General features: G+C 43.4%; 1 protein-coding gene across 1 annotated transcript in view; it reads right to left on the bottom strand.

Moving 5' to 3' along the window:
• Nucleotides 1-19880, bottom strand: part of myo10l3 (myosin X, like 3) — a 46726-nt gene extending 26846 nt beyond the window's left edge. The window contains exons 1-2 of the mRNA XM_030111742.1: nucleotides 19603-19880; nucleotides 6676-6774 (exon numbers count right to left, since the gene is read on the bottom strand). Of these exons, the coding sequence (XP_029967602.1) occupies nucleotides 6676-6774; nucleotides 19603-19623 (120 nt within the window). The 5' untranslated portion in view covers nucleotides 19624-19880. The remainder of the gene's footprint in view (nucleotides 1-6675; nucleotides 6775-19602) is intronic.
• Between the last annotated feature and the right edge of the window lie 1184 nt (nucleotides 19881-21064).

Raw genomic sequence — 21064 nt, 5'->3', positions numbered from 1 at the left:
AAAAAAAAAAAAAAGCAAACTGAGACCCTGATGTGTGCCTGTCTGAGCCTGCTGCTGACATACCTGACAGGAAAAGAGCTTCAGTCCGATTCATGTCTGGACCTCTCTTGTTCAACTCACTTCCCTGTTGCTTTACAATGAGTCTTTCTTCCTGAGCAGTGGGGTGAATGTGGCGACTGGAGACGCCCTTGTTTTGACAATCACAGCTCATTTTTTTCAGTGTTTCAAAGGTAAATTGAAAGGAGGGGATCGTACAGAGTGTTTATGGTGGGAGTGAAGCAGAGAGACACATTAACCAGCAAGGAGCCACAGAGAGACTCTCTGTCTGTCGGACCTCTAATGCACGAGGCGTGAGACAACATAAGTAGGCAGACAACGGCCGAGTCGGTCACTTGATGGGAAGTGGTGTCCAGATCAATGCTGATGGACACGGGGTTGGGGTTGTGGTGTCCCGGTGCATTACTGCTGCCAGAGAGCAGAGACCGGGACGTCCCAGCTGGGAGCGAACACTGGAGTTCAGAGAAACTGCTGAGTCAACACAGCCTCAGCCAACAAGAGAAGATTTTAAAGGTTAGAATTCAGTGATTTAAAAAATGAGTCTGAGACAAATATTGTTTGTAGAGGAGAGATCAGAGTTTGGATTAAAACCACCTACACATTTACATATTCAATCTTATATCAGGCAATCGACTGAGTTTGGTCACGTCTGCATCTGTTTACCTTTCTTCCAAAGTTCTGCTTTACACGTCATTTTCTTTTGACTGGTCTCTTCTGAAGAGAGTCTAGTCACAATGAGACAATGTGGGTAAACAAAGATGGAACTAAAAAATATATATTAAAAAAAAAAATCACATAAACCCATTTAATTCAAATACATTTTTAAGGTGCGAATGCTGAAATATCAGAGACAGAAGGAGATTGTATTAAATGTAAATGGTATATGAATACATATGTTAAAAGGGTCAGTGATAAAGCAAATGTTAAACTCTTCCATTTTCATGTAATTCAAGCATTCCTGTAGGTCATCAAGATTTTTGAACACTAGGTGGCAGCAAAACATGGAAATTATCAGTTAATTAATCATGGTTTTACTTAATTTTTTTTTAATTAATTTTTTTTAGTAAACATAGCTTACAGAGAAAAACCTCTGAACACCATCTAACTCTATAAATGGCAAAAATAACACTATGTTGACACAAAATAAGACTCTTATTTGAATAAATGAACATGTTCCAGCATAGACAGAGTAAAATGTAGTTTCCCTACAGACCGTAAAGATTCCAGCTATAAAAGCTTTTAATGACGGAACAATTTTCTCAAGCTGAGAACTGCAGAGTCAGATAACGATCAAAGCTCTAGACGATACATAATGCACCAGGATAATCCGTTTAGAGCGCCAACAAGTTCGAAGAAGCTCATTTTAGTTAATATGTCTGTGTTGTTTTTTTTTTCCTGGGATAGAGATGGAAACTTCTGAAAACCATTTGAAACACTGTTAAATGCTTTAAATGCACAACAATAATGCAGTCGTGGTGTCTTTTCTGTTATTTAGGTTTGTAAATGGATGAAGTCCTCTGAGAGAAAAGCAGCATGAGATTTTGATTGTGATTGTGAGCAAGGTGATTTGAGATGACGCCAACTCGAAATGGCAATAATGAGAAGACATCAAGTCCAATATCCACTCAAACAGAACACAGAGGCCTACTGTAGGACCTCTGCCTATGTCGGCATTTTTCACATTCCCGGGTTACAGATTCAAAGCGGCGTTTCAGTGGCCGTGAGCAAAGTTAATACAGGTTAACAAACAATGAGAGGCAGAGGGACGACGTTACACTCTCAATTTCACCTCCAGTTTCAAGTCAAGACAACAAGTTCAGCTCCAGCAAAACACACAGAGAGCTGTAAACGTTACACACGAAGGTGTGCGAGTGCAAGCGAGCAGTGTTTGTCTATTCCCACATCATGTTGTGAAGGCATTGTTTCTGATCTTCTTTAAATAATTTACCGTTCGGATTTCACGGCTCGGGCCTCTGGGACTTTTTCAGCCCGAAACATCAGAGATACTCGAAAGAAACTGAGCTGCAGTTTTTCAGTATCAAAGGACGTTTCACATTCCTCAGTTTTACCCCACCGTGGTCTTGGTTTCTTTGTTGGTCACATTCCTGTAAGATAAGTCAACAAGCGCTGTCCTCAAAACCACTGCGTGTCTTTTCCATATTCATCACTCTTCTGACACACCAGTTTGTGTCCAGACCGTCTCTACCTCGGCGTAGACAAGGCTAAACATGCCGTGTTTCCATTTCTCTCCCTCCGAGCCCTACGAGGTGCAGTAATGCACCGTCTGAGTCCATTACTACTGTTACTGCAGCATCCTGGAACAATTTTCCTCAGTAAACTGTCAGAATCACCTCATGTGGCGTCACCGACAAAGTACAACACATCGACTGGCCGGACGAACACACGAAGCATGAATCACCAAAGTAAAGTTGTCAGAATGTTAGAACAAAGCGTACCTATCCAGCTAATTCACCCCGAAGCCATCTCATCAAGCCCTTCAACAATTATCGCAATGGTCATTCCGCAAGAGGACACAGCCTCATCAATGTTAATGATCTGAGTGGTGTAATGATGGCTGGAGACTATTTCATGCCACTTACATGTGATTCATGATTGATTAGCAAAGTAGTTTGCTGTACAAATCAATTACGGCCAAAGAGAGCTGGTGTCGACGCTCCCGAGCCGCCGGACGGCCACGTGGCTCAACACGAGGCAACTGGAGAGAACTACTAAAAAAGTGTTTTTTTTGTTTTTTGTTTTTGGAAGCCTGCAAATAAGTATTTATTAAAGGCCAGCAGTCAGCGAGCCTGTTCCACTGTCGTTTTTCTTCACTGTATCATTTTTATTGTCGGTTCTGAAATGTATGTATGCCCAACAGTTTTAAACTTATTTTCATTTTATCATGATTTGTGATAAAAAAAAATGTGAATGCCACCCTGAGCAAATGGCAAAAATGTGTAAATACATAAATAAATGAATAAGAATTAAAAAAAAAAATGTTTCATCAATCAACTTCTGAAAGTGGTTATGAAAACAATTTGAAGTCAATGCTATATTATTACATAAAAAAAATTCCATTTCTAATCATTGCATACAGAATTTGAGCATTTTTTTTTCAGAAAGACAAGTTTTAACTAAAATACTAAAATACTACAAAGCATTTTTTTCCCACAATGCAGTAGCAGCAGTACTGATTTTGAAACTTAGTTTCAGCCGAAGTGCTGTTTCCTTGTTGTGCTGCCTCCTCAGAGAAACCACACCCTGCTGCTGGGCTTTGTTCAGTTCACTGAATATTCACGTGGAGGAGGAGTCGGGCGGTTTGGCTCTCGCCACTTATGGCTCACACTGAAGATATATTCAGGCCTTTAAGAGCAACACATGTTCACGACCAAAATCACAGCCCTGTTGGTCCAAACACAGCCTCGTCTGTCCCTCCGTTTCTGGTCCCCTCTCTCTCTCTCTCTCTCTTGTTCTTTCTCGGTCTGCCTCGCTCTGTCTTACAGTGAACCCATCTGCTGCAGGGGGATCCCGCCCAGACCCCGGAGAAATGGGGCGGGGGAGTAAGGGGTGGCAGTGGTGGGAAAACAAATAACACTGTCAGGATTTTACATTATAAGCAGCTTAAACAGAAAAAAATCTGGCAAACATATTCCTGCTATTATCAGCAAATACGCAATTATCCACACACAATCCTAAAAAACAGGTTTTCTAATGCACAGATGCTAACAGTAGTGTTTGTTTGAATGTGTTATTTCACTCATGAATGTGCATCACTCACATAAAAGCTCACATAATGGCTCCATTGACTAATTACCCAGAAAAGACGGAGGGGGCATCAATGACCTATTTCAGCCCACAGAGACTGTATGTCTGCAGGGGCTGGACGGCTTTAGCAGGGTCACACTTCATCTCATTAGCTGGGACTGAAGAAAGTCTTGATACTAAAACAAACAAGCAAACACTTATTGAAATTCTTATCTGTTAAGATGTGATTTAGAAACAAGCTGTGCTTTTAAAGTCTGAGGAATCCGAGTTAAAATCAGGAATAAGTGAAGGTCACGGTGTCACCCTTCTTTATCCAAATTACCGTTGAGTCAGAGCATCACGCAGCAAAAATATTGATTTATTCTCACTCTACAGATGGAAAGCTAATGTTTCATCTCTGTCAAAATGTGTGTGTTGTCATATCGGTCCGCTCAGGTCCACTGTGAGTGTGTGAGGCAACAGTGATGAATGAAGATATGATGGTTCACGGAGCCGGGTCAGACGGTTAAAACCGAGGCCGTACGGGCGACGGCACTCAGCCGGTGCTCCCTGGAGTCCGGCTGAGCACTCAGACTGCCCCTCAGTGTGACCACCGAAGCAGCAGATAACAGAATATCCCACCCGCTGAGTGGACAGTGCTGCCACCACGCATTTACAAAAAACACCCTGGGACACGGCGCATCAACATTAAAACACAGGGAACAAAGAGAAATCATCCCACAACACACCCGCACGTAATACTTTGATCCCAATAGCGATGCTGGATTAAATAACGATAGCAGATAAATCCGGAAATGCCAATAAACCGCTAAAGAAATGTCATCTGGCGGGATCAGGGGTCGCACGAGGTCAGCCAGAGATCCTGAAGGTGGAGACGGTCTGTTTCTCAGCCGCACATTCCTGTCATTCTGGCTGCCGACTCCTCGGACCGAGAGACAGAGGAGGCTCCCATATGCTCGGTCTGATAACCGACATGCTGAGTTCACATGTCAAGAACATGTGAGGCGGTGGAGTCCAGAGCCCGGAGCCACAAACACATTTCACGGCACCACAACTCATCTTACTGTTCGGTCAAATATTTTTGAGACTGAGAGTAAAACTCTACATTCCTTATTTGTTTTCCTTCAGTCAAGAGACCTCAGACCTTCTGAAAACACATGGTTAAATTCTCACATATAACACATTACAGAGACACATGGATGAGTTCATATGTTCCCTCTAACACATTTTTTAATGCTTTCCACCCAGCAGTGAGTTTCAAATATTCCACTGAGAACTTCTACTCAGCGAAAGCCCACTAAATACACACAAGCTGCACGGATCAGCTACTGTATAATTTTCTGTATCACGTGCCACTGACTGTGGCACATCTGGTTTTCACTCTTTACCAACAGGGGACCAAAAAAATAAAAAAAAAATCAATGATGAATGTGAATATAGGATGGGCAGATTGATTTTTAGAAAATACATTTCGTCTCAGGCAGAGACATTACATTGTTTGAGCTACAATTATTACATTTTTAGTTGTGAACGTGAGTAGTATATAAAACTGGCTTTATTTTGTCATTGTCATTCTCACTAGTAACCCTTTGGTTTTTCTGAAAATACAGACATTTTCATGTATACTTTGCACCACAGCAAAGAAAAACTTCAGGTTTAAAATGAAAGGAGATTACAGCACTATTTTACCGGCACGGCCAACGCAAGATGAAACTGAGAACAATATGTGTTCGACGCATCGAGGAATCAAAAATAATAAAGTTATCTCCTGCCCTTTGTTTCCACTTCCTCAAACTTGGAGAAATATCAAAAACAATCGTATATACACACATGTCTATGTATAGCAGCTGCTCTCTGACTGTATGGATAATGAAGAGAAGGTATGGACGGCTGCCTGGACACTGATTAAGATTTTGAGTGCCTTGAACAAAGCCAAAAAAGTGATATCGCCGAAAGCTTGGGGGAACTTCGGTATCGTGTCATCCTTCCTGTGGAATTGTCACAACAAGCATGACCAAGTGTGACCTGACTGGCTGTCAGTAAGACAACGCTTTCAGCTTTTCCTAACGAAAAAGACACTTTACTTCTGGCAATGTTGCTTATCTCAAGGGAGGGATTAGGCCAAATCACAAGCTGTTGTTTATGCATAAATGATGTTTTAAATCCTGATATTGTGGACGGAAACAACCTGTGTATCTTAAGAACCTGCGGTCCAGTTTGGGCTCATTACCTGGACCATCTCAGCACGACTTCACCACATGCGCTGTGAGGTCTGTTTGGTACAAAGGCGAGCTATAAAATCTCCCTCTTGACCAGTGGTTCCGACACACACACATTTGATTGAGGAATAATTTCTGTCAGTTCGTTGCTGCCACCCCCCCCTCTGTCTTTTTTGTCTGCCCCCCCTCCTACCCCTGTTTCTCTTAACAGGATTTCCTCCAGACACAAAGACCTCCATGCACCGCCAAAAAGATAAGCTCAGGCCAATGACTTGTCACAGAGACTCCATTCCTGTCATTCTTCCTTTATTACAAGAGGTGTTGATCCCACTGCAGGGTCCTTAAATGAAACACATGTGGCCAAACGATTACCACATATACACGACGGGCCGTTCTCCTATACAGCCCTGTGCTGCTTCAACACAAACGAAGGGTGTATAGTACATGTGCAATGATGGTGATGATGCTGTTTTTTTAATGTCTCAGACTTTTTAGTCTGTTTATTTTAAGAATTATTTTATAGGGTGGGATTACAAAAAATAGGGACTAAATCCGTGAGTCAGTGTAAAATATTGGGGCAGTGACACCTGAGAGCAGCCTAATGCGAAAACACTGAAAAGACAAAATATCTTACCTTGCCATAGTCTGTGGTGAGGACCAGGGAGAAGTCGTCACAGGAGCTGACGGTGGAGGGGAGGAGCTGCTCTTTGTGTCTCAGCCAGACGCGGGCCCCCTGCAACACAATAGCCAGCAGAACAGCATCACATCTGGACTATACATGGACAATCGCTCATTTCACGATGAAACTGCATTTTTGAAACGTAAATATTAAGAGTATTGATGATGATCTTGTTGCTTGTTTAAAACATTGCAAGAACATTCAAGCAATTAAGTTTATTATATGAGCTGGTAACAGAATGGGAGTTTCATTCCCTTTTCTCTCAATGTGTTTTTCCACTTTCGGTTTTTCCCAGCCTTTTTTTACCGTCTTGTTCCACACAGCTACTCCCTCACCAAGGCTGACAACATTATGCTCTTTTAAAGTGTGATTCCCATTTAGAGGAAAAAAGAAATCTGTGTGCCAGGACGGCATGCTGAGGGTGTGTCAGAAGCTCAAACTACCGCTTAGAGTCACACACACTCTGTAAAACTGTCAAGGCGGCTTTGCTTCTGTGGCTGCTTTACTCCATTAAAAAGAAAATGCTGTATCCCAAAATGAGTGTTTGCAGCTTTAGAAAATATATAAAGATGGATGTTTCCTTGCCCGCCACCTATTCTTCTTTTCTATATTTCAGTCAGGCAGACCACAGCACACTTCTCGTCATCCTCCCCAATGAGATCCCGCTTCCAGACAGAGATCGGCAGCAGCGCGGCGGCCCAGGACGGCGGCCTGGTCTTCTGTGTTTGTGTATCCACGTGGAGTCACTGACCTTCCCAGACGTGTTTGTTTGCTGCTCAGTAACTGGGAGCAATAACAGGAATCTGAGGCTGATTGCTCAGATGGACTGTCATTTCCTTACAGTGGTGTGTACATTTATAGACGAGACGGGAACAAAGCCCTGCCTGTGCAGCCTTCCCCTGTGGTCTCAGCTTTTTGGATGAATGAATCCACATTTGTCATGAGGGATTGTCACACATTTTCAGTAAATTGATGGTATTTAAACCAAATTTCTAGTAATAAACACTTCTGGTTCTCGACAGAAAGCTTATACCAGACAATTTAAATCACAGTCAGTGTTTTATACATAAAGTTAAATGCTAGCTGGGCTTTGTCATGAATGGCTTACATGAAACTTGAACAATGTTCATCTGTACGACGGTTATTTATGGCAGTGTGCTACGGGGATTAAGAAAAACTATTTTCTATTATGACATTAATGGTCCAGTTACAGCTACTGAAGTTTTGAGGTTGTTGCAGAGCTGCTGTCTCTCTGTCCTGCTCCCTGAGGCAGCTGTTAGCTTCAGCATTAGCCAATTTTCACTTCCAGTCACAGTGCTAGAGATGCATTCACAAATAAATAAACATTAGATTAATGAACATTTTTGTCACCTCAAACTCAAAAAATGTGTCAAAATAGATTGAATCAGATTTCAGAGCGTATATTAAAACTTTACTTTAGAGAAATCCATCCTCAGCCGCCCTGTAAGAAACTTGTGTATAACCAGCTAAACAGCATTATTCATCACGCTTGTCGCCGACGAGGTGGTCAGTGAAGCATGGCTCATAAGTGAATTGTGTGTCCAGCAGAGCATAAAACAGAAAAGATCAATATGCATGGATTCCACTAGGAAACCTTATACAAGGTCACCACTTCTCGACATCAATCCTCATTAAGTATTAACAACGGGCGGCCACGTGTGCGCTCTCATCCATGGAGCACAGTGTTTTTGCCAAGAGGGCCAGAGAAAAGATCAGGATCCTTTTGTTTAATGTGCTCTGCTATTTATGTACAATCTAATCTGCTGAAATACAACAAGGACGACGTATGAATCAGGAGTTATTCCATTTTTAAGTCCAACAGGAATGTGATTTGATGTTTCTAACAGTCAGTCTGAAAAACCCACTTCTATCATCAAGGTTTTTTTTTTTTTCCAGTTGGCTAATGGAGCACAGCTAAATGTGGCTCTCAGACCGCAGGGGACGACGGTGAGTGGGATGAAGGGGGTCGCGTAAATGAGGAGGAGGAGGAGGAGGAGGAGGCTGAGGGTGAGAGTGAGGTTGGGGGGGGGAGAGGAAGGGTGCAGGCCGCTGATAAAGTCCTGCCTCTCTATTGTGCGGACAAAGAGGTGGACAAACAAACATCGGGACGCGAATGTGGAACAAAAGTTGTCGGCAACACGTGGGCGCGCGACGAAGCCGTTTCCGCTGAATATGAGACGACGGGTGACTTCCACACCAGGGTCTGCCTGGTACCGGCTTAGCATGCCAGGCCTGTTCAGGGAAAAGCTGCTTCACGTGAGTTCACTGCAGTCCACTGAGGAGATTAGTGTTTACTCTATAGATTTTAAGAAGATCAGTTGTTGTTACGTAACTGGAAATTGAATGAGCTCCGACTCTTAAGAATACTGCTGGTCCCCTTCCTCTTTTTTATGGAGAGGTTCTTTGCACTCATTCAACAGCGATAAGGAACATTGGTGTGCCATATATCTTGATGATTACGCAAAAAAATACGGACATGCAGGCGAGTCGGGACAAAGAGATCATCGGAATGGCTCATAACGCTGGAACCTTCCACCCCCTCATCCGGTATTGCATCAATGAAAACATTTCAGTGAGGCACATCTAAAGTTTCCAGCTCTTGAAAGATTCAATTGCTGAAACGGAAGCTTGAAGATTTTTCCACAGTTTTTCCACAAACGGGCCTCGTCACCACCTCGTAAACTCTTCCAAGCGGCACGCTTGGAAAGCATAGTTCACATTTCTGAGGCATTGATTAAGGTACTAAAAATAAAAACGAGTCAGCAACATATGGTGAATGAAGTCAGAGCCAAGCTGAAGTATAGAGACGCCGATGCTGACTTGGCCTTGATGCAGCAGAGTCTGGACGGTGACCTGATCCCTGGAGAACCACGAAGCCAGCACTATGGATAATCAATGCTGAGCGAAGGCGACTCATTGTGATAATACAAGTGACCTCTTTCCCGATCATTTCATTGATTATTTGTTAACACTTGCTCACACAGAAAAGAGAACCGCTTCACGTCTGCTTGGATCCAGATCAAAAAATGTCAACATCACTCAATCTGATGTTACAAACCACACAGTCAGTAAAATTTAGGCTGAAGCAGGTTTTTGGTGATTGGAGAGCTCAGTGCGGCCACCGTCAGATGTGTTTGCATCTTTGTACGAGAGCGTGTGTGTGTGTGTGTGTGTGTGTGTGTGTGTGTGTGTGTGTGTGTCCAAAGAGTCTGAACCCAGGGGGTATAAAGTCAAGATGAATTGTCCCAGCAACAGATGGTCAAACTAAAGCTCCTCCCCCTTCTCCGCACCCATCCTCAGGAGCTCCGTCACCAAGCCGGGACAAAAGCAGCCACCTCTGACTGACGGCTCAGAAATTAACCAGGCGGAAATATCCCAAACAAAAGCCAGCTGGGACACAAAGGGACACTGGTATCGGCTCGTGTGAGGTCCCCCCCCCACCTCCAGACATGAACTACCTCCGGCAGCAAAACAAACCATTTTGAAATCATCACGGGAAAATAAAACTTACTAGACGTTTTTAATAGATCAAAAACCAAACATGAATTGCAGTTTTGACGTTTCCTAATTCTGAAGATGTAGCAGTGCCGAAGCCAAAACGGTGGACGACAGTAACGCGACCCACCAAAAACAGGCGGCGTACAGACGTCCCATCATGCTTTCTGACACAGAAGCCACCCGAGCTGAATGATGTGATCCCGGAGTCAGAGGCTTAAGTTTCGGCAGCTTGTATAATGACATCCAGCTCCGAGATTTCCTAATGAATGTCTCTTAAATATTTAAGGGCAAACACAGTGCAAGGTGCCAAGGCTCTTTCTCTGCCCTCTGCTGTGGCGTAAGTGCAGGCAGTATCAGGTGATCGGATCAGCCAGAAGAAAGGAAAGCTAATTAACTCATCCTGACTTGGACACAGTTGAACAATTAGTTATGATAGACTCATTTCTTGGATGGCGGAGCGGTTTCAGGAAAGGCTTGCTGCTGGGAGGACACCGGTGAACAGCTGCCGGTCGCTGCAGGTAGGATCCAGGAATGAGTCCCACCAGCTGGATTCCTGACAAACGTATCATTTGTTGTCCTCAGATAAGGAGGAAGATAAATGTAACACAGGAAGGTGTCCAGCGGCTACACGTTCACACAAAGGAAACCCTACCTGTGGCCACTTTCACCTGTCCACCTCAAAGTCTCCCAGCGTTCGCTCATGCTGGGTCCTGATTTGGGTTGCACTTGCCTGTACAAAACTCCAAGTTCACATTGAACATTAAATCTGATTTAGAAAAGATGTGCTCAACAAAACATCTCACTTCAGTGCATATAATAAAGATCTACAAGGAGACAGCCTTTACATAAGTAGAGCAAAAAGAAGAAAGTCCTTATCTATGGTCATTTGGTGTTGGTACAAGTAATCTATGAGGAAATAACTGCAATAATTCAAGTTGTGAAACGCAGATATGTCAACATGCTGATGGACCGGTGCCAGCTGTTACTGGATTGTTCAAATATAATTTGCTTCATGATTCTCTGTTTAGCTGGACTTTAAAGATGCACTCTTAATCAACAAAAGGAGACAAATTAACAGCCTGTGCACCGACCAAAACCAGCAAGTTTTCTGACTTCCCCGAGCCTGTTTAGCCTTTTAATTCAAGTCTGCCCCACAAGATGGTGTCTTGATGTAACAGAACAATGTGATGTGGTCTGAATGATAGGAAGGTCCAGTCCAATGTGACAAACTGCAGTCCAGACTGTCACTGAAGTGACTCAGCACTGGCAGCCAAAGGGAGATTTTACATTGAAACAAATGGAAACTTTAGCCAATTGTACCTTTTGAGTAGACCGGAATTTTTGACAATGCTTCAAATATGGGATCTTCTCCGCTACCAGCTGAGTGACTAATTGTTGCTCAGGATAGCAGCTGGTTATATTTCTAGCCATTGGAAGTTCAAAAACAGGCAGAGTTTTCTGCCTTGTCGTACAAAACCAGAATCCACCACAAAATTCAGGGCTCAGAACTGCATCCCTTGAACTCTGAGTGAGCTGAATAAGGACAAATCTCTAAAGTAGTGGGTAAGATTAAACAAGTAGGCTGAATGTGGGTGAGAGGCGAATCTGGGCAAAGGTCCTTGTGGGTCTTTTCTAAGATTTACATTCGGTTAAAAAAAAAGAAAAAAAAAAACTACAGCTCCTGAAACAGCAGAACCTCAACTTGATTTCAGTCAAAACATGTGATCCAAGTCATTTACTATCAACTTGTCAGGATGTATCAGATGTGTGGCTCTGCATGTCAATTTGTCAACACGTGCCGATTCCTTTGTTTACTTTCCTGCCACTGAGCCGTAAGGGCGGGGTTAGGGTGGGGTAAGGGCGGGGTAAGGCAAGGACAGGCGTCCGAGGGGAGAAATCACATGATTAAAGGCAACCTCTAGCATCTGTGCTGGAAGACGTATGAATTAATGATGAAGAGAGCAGCTGATCAGAAATTAGCTAATGGAGGAGGAGGAGTCCCCCGGGGGGAGCCGGGCTTCCCCGGCCTGCGCTGGAGGGCAGAGGCCGAACAGAAAATCATCAATTGCTCTTGACTCAGAGGAGCAGCCTGAGCCCCCCTGCAGAGGAAGCTGTAAACACATTTATAGGTGGGCGGCCCGGGAGAAGAAACCTCAGCAGTTAACAGAGCTAGACAGCCTGCCATGCATCACTGTCATATTCAAAATCAGGTTTCGTTAAAACAAGGCTGCCCGCAGTGATTACATTATGAATGCCGCTATGACACGAGCTTAATGGAGATCAAACACACACTTCGGGGCAGCGATTTTATGTTATCGCTGTTAATTAATCATTTATTGGAAGAACTGAGCAACAACTTTGATGTGAGTACATGAAATAATGAACTCCTCTCTGCCTGTGTTTGTGTGTATTCATCTGCCATCATCTGTCATCTTAGTGGATGTGTGTGTGTGTGTCAGCCAATACACACACACACACACACACACACACACACACACACACACACACACACACACACACCCCGTCTGGGGCGAAGGGAGGGGTGGCACTGGCAGGCGCCTCCCTATCACCGTCTGACAGTGCTAATCTACTGTCTTGCTAATGAACGCAACTGAAGAGTATTTGCATAACAAATTATGTTTTCACCTGCACAACAATAAAGAGGAGAGCGCTTGAATCTCTGCCACAGCCTGCTGGCACAAAGACTTGTTTTTTTTGGGTTTTTTTTGCGTCCTTATCCTGTGTGAACATATTTTTATTCCTTTATTGTTCCCCAGTGATCAAAGCGGAGCGGCTGATCTCGGGCTCCGGGCTACGACACTGTTAAACAACAGGGAAGGTTGCAGGATTGGGCGAATCAGCGACAAATGATATGATTACTGCAAGTTTGATTGGATTTAAGCTTAGCTTCATGAATCATAACATCTACAGGATCACATGCCCTGCCTGGCTTCTGCAGCAGCCAAACAAGGTGATGTACTGTACTGGAAGCCATGTTTAAACATCATAACACACAGTTCCAAACCTCTGATTCAGTAGAAGTTGACGTCAAGCAGTGAACTTTATGTTGTACAAATTTTGAACAGACCTGCTTCACAGTTCAGATGCCTCCAGTTATATTTCGTGCTCTCTCTGTGTATTGGTGGGGCCTCTCTGGGTGAACCGGATTCCTCCCACAGTCCGAAACCATGTAAAACTGGGCGGATTGGTCTTTAAGCCAGCTGTGGACCTGGACCTGTGCGGCTGCCCGCGTCTCTGAGTTTGTCTTGTGATGATTTGGCCACCTGTCCAGGGTGCGCCCTGCCTTTCATCCATTGTAAGCTGGGATTGGCTACAGTGCCCCATGACCCTGAGTCGGATAAAGCCACAACTGACCAATCCAAAAAAAAAAAAAAACTAATCATAATAAGTCATGACATTAAGGGCATTAAAGAATTCAGATAGGAAATTTCTAGATGTTTGGCGATTTAGCCATTCTTTCTTAATCATTTCTATTGAAATGTACGAACATCTTGAAAAGAATGTCCACAATTCTGAGTATGTCAGCAGTTCTGACTCAGCAAAATGCCTAAAAAAAAAAAAGATGATTTACAACGACAATGAGGTTGCATAGATTGGAGGTCAATATACTGACGTTATGAAGGAGACTGCGCAGCGTTTGCAATGTTCAAACAAAGCCTTCATTCAGATTTCATAAATTGAGCAAAGATTAAATAAACTGCTCGGATTTCTCTTCAGCCTGGGAATGTGGGGAATGTTTTTCCAGAACGGGATGAAGTATGTGTTGCAATGGGTTCAAGAGGGAGAGATAAACATACATAGAGGACATTCCTCTTTATGTGAGTCTGAGTGGATCATCTTGCGAACAGCTTCAGGCTTACAACCACACACACACACACACACACACACACACACACACACACACACACACAGGTCCAATAAAACAGACTGGGAACGGATGGGAAAGCTCACATGTCATGGTGGTGGATTGTGCCATGCTGGGTTGTTTACTCATGGCATGTGTGCTTAAACCCTGCAGGGTGCACGCTCCGTTAATTAGTTCTGAAATTACATCTCTGGTAGTCATTTCATCAGCAGAGAGTCAACAATTTAACAGTTTTTTTTAAAAACTATTTTTCACCTCGGGGCATATGCCCGTGTGGCGAGTCACAGTGCGTTTAATCTGAGCTGATAGGGTGGCGTAAGTTAGAGAGTCATACGTTCCATCCCATAATAGGCTGCCTCCATTGCCGAGTAATCATAGGGGACTAAAAAAGGAAAGTCAACATCTGGGCCGGGAGCAGTAATCACAGGTTGGTTGTTATTAAGCTGCCAGATGAGACTTCTGAACTGAGAGGATTTGAGCGACACTCATTACCGTCTCACAACGCCGACCAGGTAGGGCGGCCAAGGTGAAGGTCAACGGGGGAGAGGGTAACAACAAAAAAATACTTAGATTTTCACTGAACATGAAGTACAGACAAGCGGACCGCAGACAAATCTGTGAAGGTTGGTCTGCTTTGGGATTAGCGTCTGTGTTCTCCTGGCGATGGTGGAGAGCAGTAGAACTTATAATCTATTTTGAGATCTGAGGAAAAGAATGGAAAGCAAACCTCAAACCTCAAACCAAACACAGACACCACAGCAGTAACACGAGTGACCGGCGGAGACGTCCAGTCAGCCTACAATATGGACAAACCTGTCATTCACAAATGTCTGGTGACATTAGAGCACTGCGTCCACTGACATTATCAATATTTATCCTCAAGTCAGGCAATATATACACTGACTTTGAAAGTTTTAGAAAATGTCCTTGTGTTGATTTTTGGAGCGATCTGAAGCGTAACTCTCACAATATGAAATTACCCTCCAAACTGTTCATAAAGCGCATGAATTAGAGCTGGTTGGGACGTTTTCAGTGCCTTCGAGAGATCACAGTTATTAGATTTTTACATAAGTATCTTGGAGGGATTTACAATACAGCGACAGAGGCGGGGAGGGCAGGAAGGATGGGTGTTAGGTTTTGTGAACATATAAAAATGAGTAATATTGTATTCCACTAAGTGAGGGGTGTCTAATGAGTGGGTGCGGAGTGAAACCAGGTGGTTTGTCAGTGAGCTCAACAGTTACAGTGCTTATTTTCCCCAAGCGTTAGAGGACAATCGGCAGTCGTTGTTGTGCCCTAACAACATTCCGAAACATGTTTAACTCCATTAGCAGAAAGGGTGGAATAAAAAAGTAAGATCTGTCATTGAAATAACAGCATGGGGGCCTTTACTGAGATCAGCCGTAATGTACTAAAGCAATGAAAATCTTATTAAAACACAATCCTCAGGAGATCCCAGGCAAACAGAAAAACACGTGTTCACGCTACAATATTTGTTGATAGAGAAGAAACTGTGCAAATATGGAGGTTTGCTCTCCTTTTATAACCGCAAACACAGAAGGCTTTGTCTGAAGAGCAGATGAACCTAAAGTCAACAGCCCGGTGTCAACAGGAGGTTATCACAGCGCCGGGTCGCCTGTGTGATGGTCAGCCCTCTGATAGGCCGGGGTCAGGTTGCTGATACAGTCACAAGAAAGGCAAACACAAGACGGGGGGTGAAAAGGCTAGAATCGGCGTAATAACCATGCTTTGGAACCACTTTCAGATGTTTTCACAGATTTTTTTTAAAAAAAAACTCCCGAAAATCCCAAATCATGTAATAAGATGTGGTTTCCAAACCAGCTCTCCGAACACTGCAGACCTGTGTCATTATGAGGACGGATTATCCATGTTTTCTGGTGAGCAGTCAGACAATGGCTGCTGCTAATTAGCCCCGGCGCTCTTGTGACAGATTAAACCACCTCCAGACTGCACTAAAAGCTGCAGGAGTTCTGCTGACGCACACGCAAACCGCCGCCCTAATAACACCTTCCTCTGCCTGATCATAAACAACCGACGCTCCGCGACTTTAAGACCCACAACAGCATTGTTTGAAAAAAAATCCCCCTAATTTATACGCACGATTCCCACAGTTTAATTACAACTGAAATTGGCTGCTCAGGACAGATTCAAAGGAATGCAGGGCCCATTAGCCTTTTTTTTTTTTAAACCTTTCCTTCCTTCCGTCTTCACATCCTCACTGTACTTCCTGACTTCTTTCCTTACTCCATCGGCCATCTGCGTGGACGCGGAGAGCGGCGATCTCAGATTCTCAGCTCTTTTAAAGTGGCAGCTGGAGGAAGCGACAACTGGGTTAAAACAAAAAAAGAACCCTGACATCGCCGGAGGAAAAATAGTCCAACTGCAACAGGTCGGCCTTTCTCACGTTACCGTTTCGCCGCAGAATCTTTTTTACCCAGCATGCCGATGTGTGGCTCCAGCTTCAGAGGGCCAGACATAAACAGTATGTAAGGCAGTGAAGGATGTTTCAGGATGGAGAGAATGTGTCTGCGGGGGGGGGGGACGGGGGGGCAGCGGCGGCGGTCATGGTGTGAAACCTAAAGCCTAAAGCCTCTGCCACCACACTTCCACAATGCGTGGATGACAGGCGGCCATGACCGCGAATCTGCAGGGTCAGGGCCGGGAATTTGGGATTCCCTCTGTCAGAGGATCTCGGAGGGAAAGGAATTTGTTGTGTAATGCAAGGAAGGAGTTATCGGGAGCGGACGAGTCCTGCCGTGGCTCTGCTGTGAGCAGCAGCTGCTGCTCTAAAAGAACCGATTACCAAGTTTAGAAAATAGCTGGGATTCAGCTTCACCGACAGGATGTCTCACAGAGGTGTAACATTTCCAAGTTTGCACTTTATTCCAGTCCTCGTATCTGTGAGTTCGGTGGGTGGCGTCCATTCAGAGGTCTGGGTGTGGACTCCGGGCGGCGGTGGTCAGGGTTTTATGGTGTCAGGCCCTGAGAGGGAAGCCGGCGCTGATGGACAGGATGGACTTTTCAGCCCACACCCTTGTACCTGCCACTCCTCTAACTGTCAAGACTCCTACCACCCCCCTGTCATCACCACCCCCCATCGGTATTCATCATCAGTGTTCTTCATGAGCTTCACTCTGTAAAGAATATTCCTGAGTTTGAGTTACATGGATGTGCTAATGTTTACGCTTTTCCATCTGTCTGAGAAGTAGAAAGAAACCGTGCATGAGACATCCTGCTGCACTCGTTTCCCATAAAGTAGAGTTTAATCCTCGTCTTACTTCACTTCCAGAATCGCCGCTTAATTAAATCCACACTGTTGCACTGTGGCATTCAAGAGGCTGGCAGCCGTCCAGAACAACAAAACAGGACAGTTCATTCAGTTGTTATGACTCAGCTTTGATTAGAAACGACCAATATAGACAGATTTACAGTATTTGTGAGCATATTCTGTCCTCTACCTTTGTGTTTTTACTTTATTCAAGTAATTCTTTAATCTTATACACATCAAGACCAAGGAAACTGATACTGTGTTTAATCATCTGTGGTTTTATGTGTTGACAGCAGCCGAGGAAGAGTTGTCTCTTTTGCAAATCAATTAATATAAAAGTAAAAAACTCCAGTTGTACTGTAGCGCAAACTACAGCATCAGAAAGTACAAAGGAGAAATTGCTCAAACAAGAAAAACATAATTAATTGAAACTTTTGTACCAAAATTCAGTTATACTGTAAGTATAATTACTGCAATATACCGATAATCTTTCGATTAAACGAATAAACCAACGTCATTTACTAAGAAGAAAAAACAAGCACTTTCAACCAGCTTCACCTCTGGTGTCACAGAACTCTGACAGCTGATACAAATTACTCAAATTACAAAACAATCACAAAGATGCCTTCTTTTGAGAGTTTCAGGTAAACTGCGAGGAGGAAATCAAACGCAACTATATTCGGTATAAACCTATTTGAGCGAGTCTGTGGGGAAATCTCACACAGTAGCTGAAGGATAAAGGACATACACCAAATTACAACTGAGCTGAAATAATAACCTTCCTCTGCAAAGCATATCACTCTAATAAAATCAGATTAGGACTCAGAGTCCAGCTCCCATCCATCTGTTCGCTGCACGGTTTGCTTACAAAGCAGAATTCAGACAGTTCAGGCAACGTCTGGTTTGAGTCTTTTTCAAGACTGAATTCCGTTCTTTAAGCAAATTATTCAATTTTCCAGCTTAAGTCACCGATAACAGAAGGATGTTTTCCTACAGGTTGTTGAAGTTCTAGACTTAAATCAATCTTATAACATATTGCTGAACAGAAAATCCAAAGAGGGATCAATAAATATCTCCAATTAATTGATTTATACATTTCAAACCAACTAAATGTGCTTGCAAAGAAATAATGACTTCACTTGGTCCAGTTTTACTCCAATATATCACCAAACTGCTTTAATATCAAAGCAACTCATGGCACTTTGGAGCTGTTACAAAAAAAAAGATTGTACGTATTTGGAGCAGCTCAGACAGATAAATCATAACCGAGGAGTAACCTTCCCAACTCTGAACCCATCCTGACTCACAGCAGATGGGGCTGATCCTGTCAGCAGAGGTACCAGAGGTGAACGAGGGGAGGAGCCTCACGTCTGAGTGAGTGCCTCTGCCCTGGAGTGAGTCAGAAGCTGATGACAAACCAGCCCCGGAGCAAGTCTTTATATGGCCTCTCAGAGTGTGTGAGTGCTGGTGTCTGGGCTGATTAGCAGGTGACACATCCCACAATGCTCAGCATTTACAGGCAGGTGGAGCCAGGATGCTGTACATCTTCGATCATGCCCCATCCAATTTCAAAATCCAAGAGTCACTGGGAGCTGGATCCACTCCCAGCTGACAGCGGGCACAACAGGGAGAGACAGGCAACCACACACACTCATGTTCACATCTACTGGCTGCTTACAGTCACCAATTAACTATAAAAGAATATTTTAATCCTGTGGGAGGAGATCAGACTGCCTGGAGAAAAACCATGTGCAGGCAGAACATGCAAACTCATCACAGGATCCAAACAGGAACGTTAACTACGCCACCATGTGACTAAAAAAAGAATAAATAAAGGGAATTTTTTTTTCAGTCTGATGTAGAGATGATGGTAGTGATGCTTTCATATGAAGGATGCTGATCTTTAGCAGTAATGTAATAATAAAGGAGATTTATTTCCATCAGAGCTGTGGTGGGACAGGTAGGGTCCGACTTCAGCAGCATCTAATAAACCTCCTCAAAGTCAGCACGGAATAATGAAAAAGCATTACAAAGACCAAAGACGTGGGGAAACCTGGGGGAAATGTTATTTACTGAGACGAAAAGCAACAACTGATGAGAAAACATAAAGAAACAAACGAAAACGACTGATATCTCTTCTATACAGCTGGAAACTAACTTCCGCGTATTAAAAGTGAGGAGAACTCACCTCTAAAAAGAAAGTATCCATCTTCTGCGGGGCGGACCTCTCGCCTCTTTGTAGTCTGACTTCAGGGTACCACAGCTGAGGAGGAGAGCAGCCTGCCTTCCCGAACTCTTCCCATCCGCTCCGCTCTCATGAAGGAGAGCGCTTCTTCTGCTCGGGACTTTTCTGCTCAGAACATCTCGCTTCTTCTTCTTCTTCTTCTTCTTCCTCCTCCTCCTTCTTGTTTCTCGGGACACTCGCAGACTAGTTTGCGCTGGGGAGCGTCGGGACGCGCCTCCGGGCTGCTGCGCTGTTTGCGCCGGATTGAATGGAGCCACCGGCACATTATGCAGGGAGGAGGAGCCTGGAGGAGGAGAGAGCATCCGCCCTCTTTGTTTCTGACATACAAAGAGACGATCGCTGCGAGGACGGCAACACTTCACCAGCTTATTCCACGCAGATCATGTCAGGAGGGGAATAAAAAAATAAGGCATAAGAACAAAAGAAGATACAATTCCCCGGAATTAACATGTTTTTTTTTTCTTTCTTTCTTTCTTTTTGTTTCCTTTACTCTGATTCATACAGGACAAAGGATGAGCAGAGTTTTTATTTTGACTTCCTCCTTTGGGAAAAATAAACCAAGGAAGGAGGAAGAGGCAGATCAGGGGAAGCAAGGGGTTTTTATTTTTTTTAGTCAGCAACTGCTCAACCAATGTCTTACTGATTTTGTTTGTATTTTGTACAGTGCCCACGTGTGTGTGCATGCAAAATAAATAAATAAATAAATAAATAAATAAATAAATAAATAAATCTACCTTCTGATCACATACTAATTAAACCTAGTTCATCCGGAGCTCCAGCAAGTGGAGAACACTGAAACAGCCACATCAGCGTCATGAACCAAGATAAAAGAAACCATACTAATATGTACGACAAAAAAACAAAATTGTTCAAATTACTTCTATTTTTGAAAAAGAATAATTATTTATTAGTCCTAATCCATTTTCCCAGATCCATTTCATGGTAATGCAATTGCTCATTATTGTCAGATGATTTTTCAATCTGCATTTAAACTACAAATTTAGGGAAAAAAAACAGAAGGAGCTTTATTTCTTCAGATGTAGAAGTGATATGGACAATAAAAGAAATCATGGTGTTATTTGGTTAATTTAATTAAGAACAGACATTTTTTAAATCATTATGATTTAAAAAAAAAAAAAGAAAGAAATTTATACATGAGGCTTATGAGATCCCAATGATTTTAAATGTGCAACGTGTGACAAGAATGTTTGGATTTTGATGTGATGTGTTGCTGGAATCACTCCAAAAGTCAGCAACTTTTCTAACTTGGCCCACAAGTTTGTATCAAATAATGGCGCACTGAGCATCACGAGAAAGAAACTGGAGCAAGAGTTTACACAACAAAGGCTGAAGCTGTTGTTGATCTACATCTCTACATGATGAACATGTTAAATTAGAATCTGAA

The sequence above is a fragment of the Salarias fasciatus genome, chromosome 16, assembly GCF_902148845.1.
Source record: "Salarias fasciatus chromosome 16, fSalaFa1.1, whole genome shotgun sequence".
NCBI lineage: Eukaryota > Metazoa > Chordata > Actinopteri > Blenniiformes > Blenniidae > Salarias > Salarias fasciatus.
The sequence above is the reverse complement of the archived record's forward strand: the minus strand, read 5'-3'. Positions and strand labels throughout refer to the sequence as shown.